General features: G+C 47.1%; 1 protein-coding gene across 1 annotated transcript in view; it reads right to left on the reverse strand.

Moving 5' to 3' along the window:
* Window positions 1-13,710, reverse strand: part of LOC139051041 (YLP motif-containing protein 1-like) — a 71,249-nt gene that overhangs the window by 50,101 nt on the left and 7,438 nt on the right. The window contains exon 3 of the mRNA XM_070528076.1: window positions 11,967-12,267. Within this exon, the coding sequence (XP_070384177.1) occupies window positions 11,967-12,267 (301 nt within the window). The remainder of the gene's footprint in view (window positions 1-11,966; window positions 12,268-13,710) is intronic.

Here is a 13,710-nt window from a genome sequence, read left to right on the forward strand (position 1 = left end):
CATTCATACCGCGTGTCCCGAATCGTCGTACGCAGCAAGTCAGACACAAAGCACTGTACGAAAGATCACACATATAATTGCACCATGTGTCTCGAGCTTTATAACAAAATATGTGGTAGAAATCGAGAAAACTGCATTTTCCTAGAGTGCCGTCATCAAAAACTGCAAGGAAATCCAGCTTCAGAATGTGCCATCGTACCACAGATCACGCAGCTTTCCGTTGCATGGAGGAGGGGTGTAACGTGATTGCGCTAGCCTCGACAAGCCGAAAGTTGTCACCTTGCATTCCGAGTTACACGCACCATATTGTAGCATTATGCGGTGCGACATTGTTAAGCTGTTGAGACGGACCTGTTGAGTTCTCGCCAGTCTGCTGAGAGGCCATGAGCACTTTGAGCAGAACGACACCGTCGACTGGCACAGTCTGCCTTAACAACAGGCCGGCATGGCCTTAAATATGTACAGAGTCCTCGGCTCGCCAGTCCATCCTTGGGCACAAGAAGGGACAAATTTTTTTCCCATGGTAAAGTAGTCGCTGCGGGCCCAGGATGCTCACTTAATTGCCTGCAAATGTTTGCGGGGGCAAAAGGTGTCACTGTTTCCCAGAAGACGTCACCAAACGGGACGAATCGTCAAAAGGGTGGCTTGGTTGTCTGCACACGTTTGCAGAGCAAAAGATTTCCTCGTTTCCCTGAAGCTGCCCTGAGACACGACTAGCCGTCCTTGAGGTGGTCCTCAGAATGCTGGGCACAATGACAGTTACCAGACAGCCTTGGTGCCTGTCTGCTGGTTAAGCAGCGAGCCGTGCCTATGTACCGTATTTACTCGCATAATGATCGCACTACCTGGTAAAAAAATATTGACACAAATTCAGGGGTGCGGTCGTTACGCGGGTTAAATTTCCCACGAATAAAAACATTTTCTTTTTTCATCCCGCATTTGCTGCGAGATGACAAGCAGGCGACTGTCACTGTCAGTGCGAGACACCAAAAAAGAGAAGTAGTTTAATGATTGGAAAATGTAGATAGGGCGGCCGGAAAATGGAGCATCTAGCCTGCTACTCTACGTGACGGAAGGGGAATAAGGGACGAAAAAGGGTCACAATGGGGGATGATAATGGGAGGAACAAGGTGAAGGACACATTGCATAAATGTTATCACAAGCGTGAATTAAAAACAAGAACGGCGGCCGGAGGAGCAAACCGAATGCGCCAAACGCGATTTTTTTTTTCTCTTGAGTATATTACCCGCCTTGAAACAGTTTTTTCTGTATCAGTAATGAATATTATCGTTAATATCAGCAAGCTTGCGACAATAACGTAGCCATGTCCACTTTGAGGGGACAGAAACAGAGATGGGTGCGCTTAGCTGCCAGTGACAGAAATACATGGCGGGCATGCTGCAGAAACTGCGGCATTTGCTTTCACTGCTGTCCTAATACGGCACGTTTCCGCTAAGGGTGAGCAAATACCTTAGCTGCATTACAAGCGTCGGCGTATCAATAGGGTACACTTCTTATGTAACAGTGTAAACGTGGCCACTGTTAAACAGTAGTTTCGTTTAAAAGTAGTAAGTCAAATCTCCGACTCAGCGGCCATTGAACATAATGCGTTTTGTATCCGCATAAACCGTACCAGCTTATTGAGTACGCATCGGTTAAAACGTAGCGTTTCCACTTTTCGTCGCGCAAACACGGCGGTGTGTCGTTCCCATCGGACGGCCCGGCAAAACAACTAGCCTCAGAGATCGAAACAATGGCCTACAAGTGCCCTGTGCGTTTGCGCATGAAGCCACATCAACATCAAGATCATTCTGGCGCCGTGCCAGAGAGCGTTGCAGAGTCGTGCTAGCGAGGACTCGCGTCATGCTGAAGCTTGGATAAAAGACGCCGGGTGCTCAGCATAGAAGAAAAATTCGACATTGTTCGTGCTATCGAACGTGACATGAAGAAGTCAGCGCTGGCACGTGACAGCGATCTGCTGTTGACTACGGTGTGTGGCATTTGGAATGCCAAGAAGTTGCTCGGCAGCACTGCTGCGACTGCAAAGAGATGTCGGCTACGAGGTTTGACTTTTCGCCATCGTTGCCTCAGTTGTTGCCGAAGTGTCGACTAGCAATAGTGATGAGGACGACACAGAAAGCGACAGCACGGGCAATTCAGGCTCGACAGTGGCAGAAGCTGCGCGTTACGTCAGCCTAATGAATGCAATCGTCGCGATAAGAACAGGGGCGCATTAACGTAACTCTACTTTAAACGAAAAGTATTCCAAACTCCAGCACCCGGAGACAAAAAAGGCGCCCTGGGACTTCTGCAGCACTACTGCGTGCGTGCACGGAGAATACGTAACGCCAACGAGGAATCTGCCATGCGAGTGCTTGCCGAGAAGAGCGGGCTGGCTGAAAAGCTGGCACGCAGCTTCAGTAAGTTTGAGGCCACTGTCGTCGTGCTGGGCTGCCGCGAATACCGGACTATAAACCGTACCGTAAATACCGTAAAGCCGGACTATAGGTCGGACCGTAATATAGGTCGATCCCCCAACTAACGAATTCTAAAAATGAAAAAAAATATTTTTCAATGGCAAAAGTACCGAAAGACACCCTTACCTTGAAACAAATGCGACTCATGCACGATAGTGACAGTATTTATATAAATGCTGCTCGCATGCGCACCCGGCCAATTTTAACAGTATCACACGACCATCGACCCGCATGCTTGTCAGCACCTTATTAACAGCGCTGAGTGGCGAAACAAACGAGGTACGCGCCTGTGTACACGTGCACTTACTTTCGCCGCTCCGTGCCGTGATGATAAGGTGCTGACAAACACGCGGGTTGATGGCCGTGCGATACTGTTAAAAATTGGCCGGGTGTACAGTGCGCAGAAGGGCACGAAGTGCGCAAGCACTACTTCGAATCAGAGCAACGCATTTGATTACAGTGGTCCGAACTAGAGTCGTATGACGAGTGCTTCTCGCTGCCCAGTCCAGAGGCGCGTGCGATCTCTACCGCTTTCAAACGGATGCATTCGGCTGTCACAGGCAGCTTCTGGACGAACTCCGCAACCTTGTCTTCCTGTTTTGTGGTCCGCTGCGGTCCGCCCACGAAACGACGTTTTCTGTTGCTTTGCTGCTTCTGTCTCCGCCAGTACCGAATGATCTTTCCGGATACTCCAAATTCGCGCTGTGCCACGAGGTTGCCGTGGGCTTCCGCACACTCAATCGCCTTTTTCTTGAAGGCGACAGTGACTTGTCGTCGGCTTCCGCTCATTTTGAAACAAAATGTGAAAAAGCAGCCTTTAACCAATATAACTTTGTGACAATGTAAACGCAAATTGGCCGTGCCACAATGTCGCCACGACGCGCTGCTGCTGATGGTGATGGCGAAGGCGCTTCTTTACTTCATCCGCCCATTGTTGCAAGACTTCCGTAGTTTTTCCGCCAATGTCCGGTATATAAAACGAGGGTCGACTTTGCACAATAGTTTTTTGAAAAAAAGTTCGACCTATATTCCGGTTTTTACGGTAACAGTTTTGTCGAGCGAAGTGAATGAATACTGCATGTTTTTTCCCCTTTCATCGCACTCTCTCCGAGTTCCGTTTTCGACAGGTAAGTGGGTGATCTCATGCTATTTCGGTTAAGGGGGGATGAGGGTCTTGAAAACTTTTTTTTTATTTCGTAACATATCTTCCTGAAAATTGGCATGCAGATATATCTTTGAATGCTGATCCCAAATATATATTCAGATTTTATATATCTCATCTATAAATGAAGATATTGCAAAATAATTCATCCCACATAGGTCTTTTCTTACGGGCCGTTATGATAATTTCTTAATTAGAAAAACTAGTTTCAAAGAATGGCTGTCATTTCCAAGGGCCCATTGCACATCCTAAAGCTAAAGAAATTTTTAAAAAGTGATCATATAGGTCATGAATGAATAACAAAGTAGGAAGAAAAAAACAATGCGGGAGTAATTAGCTTACATCTGACCTAATTGCTAGTCTAATGGGTTTAATGAAAAATGGAAAGCTTTAGGATGTAGTTGAGGTTTTACTGAAAAAAATGATACCTAATTCAATAAAATCAGTTGATGCAAACATTATGAAAAGTTCCGTAAGGCAAAGGCATTTGATCGAAAAAGCAAAGCTGAGAAAATTGCATTCAAAGTTTTGCTTACTCTGCCACTTTTGTTTACCTATCACATGGAAAAATTTAATGCTTTAGCATGCAGCCCAGTCATTACTGAACACAATAACACCAAACTCAAAGAAATCTGTTCATGTAAAGATTGTGAAAACCTCTGTATTGCATTGGTACTTGGCAAAAAAAAAAAAAACTCAGAAAGTCGTCTTTACTTGCTGCGCCGACGTTCATTAGCTCGAACTTGCGGGAAGTCGCGGACTTCTTCGCCAATGAAGTTTTATTGTCTGCGTACTTTTCACGCCCCGCGCACTCCGCGCAAAACACCGCGTCGAAGCGTTGAGCACGCGAGCTCGGTTCAGCCGCGTCCGTCGGCACCGAAGCGGCGTTCGGAAACGCCGAAGTCGACGTTAGGCTTAGGTCAGCCGGCTCGGCCGCTTCCGACGACACGGAATCCGAAGCGACTTGCAGCGTTTCAAAAGTTAGCATTTTCGACGGGCTTAGTCCAGGCGCATCCACCGGCACTGCACCGATCGGGACTGTCCGGCCGCGTCCACCGGCGAAGCTGTTGTTGGCGAGCTCACTCCAGCCGCATCCACCAAGGCCACAGCCATATCTCTATGCCACAGCAGCTTGCGGCATCACCGAAGCTGTAGTTCTCGACGATGTAGCGCTCTTATTCCATGCGCGCCTCTTTTTGCTGACTGCTTTTCGCGTGCTTGCTTTCAAGCGCGCGTCTCGCCCCATCGTGACACGCGGAACAAAGACACCAGGCACGCAAAAGCAAGAAATTCGTGGTTAAAAGAGGCGACTCAATAGCCAAAATATCTACAAGAACGATAAAGAAAAAGGCAGAACGAAAAATACAAGAGGAATGCGAAAAATGACGTGCGCGCCGGCGAAAGCAGACGACGCGAAGGAGTGGAACAACGCGGCCGCGGGGCCGCGGCAGGCGAAGCATGCGTCACGGCCAATCAGAGGGCTGCGCCTCGGGGAGGCGCCCGCTTCACCCAATCAGCGGCTGTCTCGCGACGATTTCGCTCTTGAGAACGGGTGCTTGGGGTGCCGATCGCTCCGCTGCACGAGGGTCTACAGCGTGCCGAGGGGCGCCAGAATAGAGAGCGGGAAACCAGCTTTCAAACGAGACCAAGATGGCGCCGATCGGTTCGCGTCGCGCGGAGCTACGGCAGCTTGAAAATGAAGCAAATCTTCGCGCTTGGCGTTCAATTTCGGCTCACCGACGTTTCTAAATTGCCGTTTTTTTTATACTTCGAGTAGGAATTGAGCCATAATATTTTGTAGAGGCATAGTTGGGACATTAAAGACTTCAAAAACGCAATTTTTGAAAATTGCCATTTTTGACCATTTTTCGCGATTTCAAGACCCGCGTCCCCCCTTAAACAGTACTACCGTTTAGTACGTACTTTTTCTGAACTATGGCCAACTACGGTTTAACGAGGTTTCACTGTAGCTTTTTTTTTTCTCATGGAAGTGCAGAAAGTGATGAAAGGAATGAAATGGGGCATCTGCTTAATGTTCCGTGCGTGCAGACCGCTTGGTACGTCCTCAAGAGTCATTCGCGTAGCAGTCGACAGATGGTAAGCGTGATCATCATTAGCCAGACTTGGCACACGACATAGCGCTGCAACAAGTGCAGGGTGCCATCATTACACGGGAAAGAAAAAAAATCGAATTTTAACGACAAAATTCAGGGGTGCGATCATTACGCGAGTGCGATCATTATGCGTAATACGGTAATGTGTGTTGGTGCGATGCATTACCTGACTGACACAACACAGACTCGACTGCTTCACGTGCTTGAACCTTCACTAACTTCGACATGTGTTTGTCATGCCCTACCATGTACAACTATTCCGAATTTCCTGCAGCAGATGCAATCAAAGCAAGCCAACTAGAGTCTATGGCTTGCTTAGCAGGTGACTAAGGCCTATTTCTCCTTTATATATTCTATGACTAGGCTTCAAGATAGTCACGCAACACTCCTGCCTAATGTATTCCCTCCTCCATGTTTCATTGTCACAGCGCCACCAGCTTTATATCACCATAAACCGAAAAGATCAAAGCTTAAGATAGTCGCCGCATCGTACTTCTGTGCACAAAAGCAAAAGCAACGGTCGCAAAAAGAGAAAACTAGCATTACAGTCTGCTATACAGTCACATGGTGCATGCGAAGCGATTCTATTGGCTGATGTATATGTGAATCACTGGCATGCTTGTTTCATGCACATATTGGCTGCGGCGAGCTGTGGGTTTCAAGTGTTTCCGAGATTAACATCTCAAGATCAGCCTCGTTATCTCAAATTTCTAGTGTTGCTCTGTCCTAGCTGCTGCCCGATCGTGATTGGGACATGATTTGTGCAAGACAAGAAGCTCCGTTTACTTTTGTTTGCAGCGGCAAAGCTATTTTGCATCGTTGTGCGACTGATGAGGGCAAAGGTAGTTTCTGTCAATGGGCACTGTAGATAAGAAAAGCCTGGAATACCGAGATACGTATCCATGGAAGTGAACATTGCTGACCGCAGATTTTGATTGCGAGCTGACGCTCTTACCTTCTCAGATAAGATTGCAAAGAGTTTGAAAACGGCCAACAGGCTGCATGATATTGCTAAAGAATGCCAAGGATTGATATGAACTGTAAAGAAAATGTGGCCTCACTGGTAAAGGACTGCTGTCCTGACAGGATTTAGGCGCTCTAAGCCTTTCTTGGAATGATTCTGAGAAAAAAAAAAAGAAAAAGAACTTTGGGCAACGTTTTCTCAGCTGTTAATTTTCGGGTAATTGCTGTCACTCATCCCTCGCCATGTCACAAATAATGAAGGCAGAATCGTTCTGATTATTTACATATAAGTACTGAAGCATTCAGGAGTGCTATAGAGCTGTCCATTTTTGTCTGCATGCCATAACTATTTTTATAATTTGTGTTGCATGCATTGTGGCTGTAAACCCTTGTTTGACAAAACACAAGTGGTGTCGAGGAACCCGAATCAAGTGACTAGAGAGATTATCGAAGCGTTAAAAAATGAATGGAAGCTATAATTCTGCAAGTTGCCCAACTGTTTCGCTGTCCAAAAAATAAATCTTTTACCGATCGCAGCAGCGGCCGGTGGTGGATAATTACAGCCAAATCCCGGCATAGCGAAATCCACTTAAACGAAACTTTTGCCACAACAAAGGTTTTTTCATTCTCCGTCAATGTCCCATAGAACTTCCATCACTGCAAGCGCTCCCCAGCCTCAGCTCGATGCAGGAATCCCACACACAGCGCCCGTACGCCCCAATTCGCAGAAATACACCGCGTTCATAGGGACCGCGTCTCTGTAGGCATAAGGTTCACCAGGGTCAACAGGACCAATTGAAGTGATAATGCAATGCGGACAGAGAGAATGGCAACAAGCGCAGCATATACTTCGTAAAGTGTGAAAGCATGTATGAAGATTGGGCCGATTAGCCGCTGATATGCACACACACTGCGCTGGATACGCGGTGACGAACTTCATGCCGCTTCAACAGCCGTCAATCTAACCCACACACATAATCTTGAGGCCAATCACTGATGAGCCACCTGTACGAACATATTAGCGACAAGCATTCTGCGACGTCTTGTGACCCGTCACCACGTCGGCCAGCGGCAAGTTTTCGTCATGGCCACACTGAAAAGCCATTAGGCCTAAAAGCACTGCTTCATCAGGCATCAGCGACTAAAGTTGCAGTTTGGCTCCAAATCGATGATAATCTATTCACAGCAGCCGCACAACACTCGGAAAGCCGACAAGCCACATCGCAAACGCGAGCGAGTGCACAGGAAAGCAACAAAGTTCATCATGGCCGCCATTTTTGTGACACACCGTACGGCGGCCTCTCGTTTTTTACGCTGTCTGTGGGCACACGTCAGTCTCTTTTTTATGGCTTCGAGCAACCCATCACAAAACTTCCTTTGGATTTAAACAGCGAGCGCCGAAGTGTCATGCGACTAGTGCACTAACCACCCTGTTGCATACATTTGTTGTTTCGCACAATTTAGCCATGAAATTTTAAATTTCTGAATCTGACAGGTGGAAAATCACGCCGAACCTGACAATGAAATAGAGCGGACAGCACCTGCTCATTACTGTTGGTGCCAGTTACGTACAAAGTGATGATCGAGTCACGTGATGCACAGTCCTTTTGTCTGTCATGCAGACTGGCCTCGCAGTAACCCACCTGCCATAAAGCTTAGATGGCCCTTCTATATTTTAGAGAAATACTGGAAAGCAAAACTTTGCATAGAATAAGCATTCACTTTAATGAGTAGAGCGTGCTGTGTATCTTGATTTTCATCTATGTAAGTTGCTGATAACTTGCTACATTCTTGTTATACAATGCTAGAAGACTTCTGAGCATGCAGAGCACCATATATTCTTGCCCAAAATTCGTAAGCATTAAATTTTGTAAGGAATTTTACTATGTTCGATTCAATATTCTGCTTTCTAATTGTCTTGATTTGAGCCAATATTTGATTTGAAATCTACTATTTGGTATTTGCACACCCCTATCTCTTACAGTAAACCCTGTAGTCCTCATAAACCAGCCGTCTCTATCTCTGACACTGCAACTGACCCAGATATACAGTCGAACCTCGATATATCGAACAGCGCGGTGATCACAAAATAGTTCGATATAGCCAGAATTCGATATATAAAATCACGTAGAAAACGCGTACAAAACTAGCACAAATCAATCAATGAACCAATCGTGGCGCAATAGATACTCACATGAAGCTTCAAACAAAGTATTTATTTCGTTTGCTGAAAGTACTGAAGCAGCGTAGCCTGCTTCATATTGGCAACCGCGTGCTTGACCACGGCGTCCTCAACATAGTCCAAACGTTCCACAAGAGACAGTTTAGTGCCTTCTATTGCGCCGCACTAGCGGCGTACAACGGCCAAAGCAGCTACAGCCTCAGTTGCAGTCGGGAGCGGGGCAACATCAGCGCTTGCTGGATCAGCCTCGGCAGCGTCTTCGTTTGGCTGCTCAGCAGTCACTTCTGCCGCGATCTCCATGTCTGTTAACTCCGCCACTGTTCCGGTGCTGTTGTCACCGCCAACGAAGTCCTCAATGCACATCCTGTGTGACTCAGCGCCGACAAAGCGATCCAACTGGCTCCACGGCCGCCTCAATCATGCGCGCACGGCAGGAGCAAGCCCCGCCATGCGCGCGTGATCAAGGCGGCCGTGCTTGCCCCCGCCGTGCGCGCATGATCGAGGTGGCCGTGCTGGCTCCAAGCCACCGCATGTGTTCGCCGCTACGTTCAAATGGCGCCCTCGGCGCAACCGATGTGGGCAGCTGTCGTACGCAGCAGTCTGGAACGCCCATCGCGCCGCCATCTTCGAGAGTGTTGCGGGAAAGCTCGCCTCCTGTCAACAGAGCGCACTTGGTCTGTGGCGGCGGAGTTCAATATATTCATTTTACAACCGGCCCCGTTCGAAATAAAAAATTATAAATGTATGCGATTTTCCACGTGATATAGAAAGTGTTCGATATAAGCAATAGTTCGATATATCCGTGTTCAATATATCGAGGTTTGACTGTAGTATCATGGCTGTGGATGGCGATATCACGGTGTTTCCTTTTGCACATTGTCCCTTTTGGCTCAGATTCCCAATCAGTTTTCCTCGCATGTTAGGTGTTTGGGCTGGAAGTGTACGCACTGTCCCTTTGCAATGTTATCGTATCTTTTCAACAATGATTCATGTGCAATCCGCTTTTTTCATGTTCCTGTGCTGCCCTCTGATGGACGCCACTGGAAACTGTGCCCAAGTTGAGTGTGCGTCGGTTGTGTGCTTCGTGAACTGAGATTAATTATCAATGCCTTCTCCTGGGCAGCATGTCGTTCAATCATCAATTACTGGGTGAACAGACCTAAGTGCACTGTTGTGCTAACAGTGCGGCTGATAAAATCGCGCTGAGTTCCGTCTGCCGACGCAGCTGACTTGAGTTTGTTGTCGCTGATGCCTGCGCTTGCACCTCGCATTTTGTATTCCTTTTACACATTCAATAAACATTTCGCATATTCAAGAGGATTTATAGCGCAGCCTTTCACGCCGGATTTGCCAAAGCGGTGCATATGTTTACATAGATATCTACAACCACAAATCGCTGTTAGCTTCGGATATTGTGGAAACGGTGCGTCACTGATATGAAATAACGTCAAAACCTAGCAAAACCACGGCCGATGGCAAAATATGTATACATATCTGCGCATATGAGCCGCGTTGTTCCACCCTGAGACGAGTCAATGTGAGCGGCTGAGACACTTAAACAATGGCAAGTGTGATCCAGACACATATGTTACGGGCTGTTGTTACTGATTCTCGCTTTTATTTAAATTCATCATACTTACAGTTTGCGCGTGCCATAAGTGTTATTAGACAAAACTGTGCTCGGCATAAGCCCTCACTTATACGCCATGTAGTTCTCTCTCGAAAACACGGATGCCATCGCTGACACAACTGGTAACTGAGTAAGTATATGCTCCTGTACCGTATGCACTGTCTCTTCTTTCCCATTTGACGCAGAGGTAAATAGTGCTTCTCTGGAATTAAGAAACGTGTCAGCATAACAATACGTACAGACCCCCCCTCTACATAGTGAATGCAAGTGGCAGCCTTTGGGAACATTGACGTAAGTACAGGATATTGGCCTAGCGCTGCATTGCCGCTTGCCTCTTATTGTGTACGCACCATACGAAGTGAAGAGTAGTTGATATAAAATCGTTATAGGGTCACAACTGAACTATAAGAGCAGTTTTTCGTCCTAGCTGCTTATTTTCTAAGTTCAGGTCCACCGGTAGCGGGCCAACTCAACTGGGCTAGGCCTAACCCAACCTTCACTAAACAGGATCAACATTGGCTCAAACTTCATGTGCACAGCTTGAGAGGACTGAGGCTTGTGCATTTACACTTTGCACACATATCGACACATTTTGAGCACAAATAACTATATATACAAGCGAATGTGCTGCGGCTATCTCGTTGTCAGTTCGACGGCCGATCTTGCGGGGTTCGATCGAGCGATCATGGTCAGCATGCTCATTTTATCGGTGTTGTCGACAAGAAAGCCCGCCACACTACAACTCGCGCCAGTTGGTTGCGTGATTGTTGGCCTACTGTGATCAAATGGTCTCAGCGACACAATGTGTCGAGTAATTGGCCAATTGTTGGCGTCAGCTTCTTGTCGGTCTCGTATCGGCCCAATGTTACCACGCCTTGAACCAGTACATGAAGTCAGGCATGTGCTGCCACCTCCAGCAAGAGAGGGCCGACGCTGCATGAAGACTGCGTCGGCAACGTAATGTTTTTGAAGTGTCGCCCAAGTGTAACGCAGGGTTTTATCAATAAGTTGATAGCTGTCAATGCAAGGCGGCAACTACGCGGTTCACGGTGCAGTCCGGATGAGGCCCTGGCCACTTTCTGTTTCAAAGTGGAGTTGCAGTCTTACGCTATGCAGGTTTTCGACACCAGACGGACATGTATACAGAGCAACAGACCAGGGCAGTTCCAGCACGCTACACGGCACAAGTGTTCGCTGCAGTGAGAGTCCATGCTCTTCTTTTTTTTTTTCGGGATACTTTTGCTCAATATCAGGCCATGCGCACGCGTCCCTTTCAAACCGTTTTGCAACTAATCCGCTAGGGCAGGGCACATGCATCATTGCGCCGTGAAAAAGGCGGATTACACCTGCGTGTTTCAACCTCGCCGAACACAATGTCTTTCCATGCTACAGCCCATTATGAGCAACTACTCCAGAGTACGTGAAACAAAAACGCCACCTGTAGATTTCATCTGGCGCATCTCCTGGCGGCGATCCAGCAGCTGCTGACGCCACTGCTTCCACTGGGTTTCGTATCGCGCAAATGCCTCCTTGTCAGGATGGTCTCGGTTCTGGGTCAGCCAGTTCTCAAAACTCTTCTCCCACTCCTTGAACTGTCGCTCAAACTCTGCATCCTCTGCATCCACGGAAGGGGCACCGGCGACAGGCACTGCTGCTGGTGCTACTGCTGGTGCTACTGCTGGTGCTACTGCTGGCGCCACTGCTGGTGCCGCTGGTGCAGCCGGTGCAGCCTGATTTGCCTACAAAGCATAAAGGAAGAACGTCACAAGGTGCACATCCATACCTGACAACCTCTGAACATCCCAATTTGCACATATCCCGCACACATGACAAGGGGAGCGGGGCGAAACATGAAGATGGTAGAGCATGTTCTTTTTCTTTTTCTATCTGCTTTGCATCACACTTTTTGTTGGATGCATACGCATTTTATTAAAGATGATTTACCTCTTATTTACACTGCTTACACTGTTTCTAGCTCATAGTGGCTTTTTCAGGGACACTGCTGTGGGCAATTCGGTATGTTTCAGGACATTATTTGAATAAAATTGTTCAAAGCAAGTACTCCTCTAGCACATAAAGTCTTTCACTGCCACAATACAATGGCAGGGATAGTATCACAAGTTCTCTTTTGTATGCATTGTAATTTTTTACAATCTTGCGCTGCCCCATCTTACTTCTTTGCAAAAAGCATTTATTTTTCATAAAACATGATGCAACATTCATAAAATCGTACACCGAGCCCCAATAAGCAAAGTTTACGAAAAATTCAGGAGAGTTGGCAATCATGCAAGTTTTCCTATTGTAAACAAGACAACAATGAAGAAGAAGCACGCACGCTTGTGCAACAGCAGAGAAGCAGACATAAAAAAATAAGAAACTGGAAGTACAAAGAAATGTGCAAAGCACCCATGAAGTGGCTCGAGCCTGTAACAGAGCAGCTACATCCCTACAGTGAAGAAACCAATACAGGAAGGTTACAGCAGTGACAGAAGCAGCCTGTCTAATTGAGTCTGCTCCCAGTGTCTATGCCTGGTGCTCCCGGGGCTTGAGAGCTAATGGATGGCTTCAGGGTTTCCAGCAGGGTACGTAATACAGCGTCTTGGCTTCCGTTCATCGTTTCTCGAATCACAACCAAACCATCATACCATGTCATTCTGCTACCCATCTCCAGTGGAAGCATCATATCTGCAACAAGATTTCAGCTGGATATTATGCTTAACTGTTATGTTTTACAAGTTGCTGCCATGCTGCCATGTATATTCGGACAGGAGCGTGTATATTCCTTTTGAAATATTTTTTTATAAGATTTAGCTTATCACTGTTCTGTTCTTGCTCAAATTTCACAGAAATACCACATTTTATGGTCTAGACTGTTTAATGTAACACATGGCACAGTTGCCTGGCTTTTAACAGAAAAATTGAAAGTTGCCTTCGTTTATGCAGATGCAAGCTGCTGCCAAAGTGGCGCTAACAAACATTTGTCACCGCCTGTAGGCAGCTGCAGAAAGCAGCCATTGCCAGAGGAGCGTATGCCAGAAGAGCGGGCAACACACGGCAACCCTGCCTGAACAGCTGCCTAGCGAGAATGTGCCTAATATGCTGACTGCCTTTTCCTAGTGCCCATTCACACCAAGCATTATCTTGACCATGTAAAGAATTGGCTTCAAACTAAGGTGCATTCC

Source organism: Dermacentor albipictus, chromosome 10, assembly GCF_038994185.2.
Source record: "Dermacentor albipictus isolate Rhodes 1998 colony chromosome 10, USDA_Dalb.pri_finalv2, whole genome shotgun sequence".
Taxonomy (NCBI): domain Eukaryota; kingdom Metazoa; phylum Arthropoda; class Arachnida; order Ixodida; family Ixodidae; genus Dermacentor; species Dermacentor albipictus.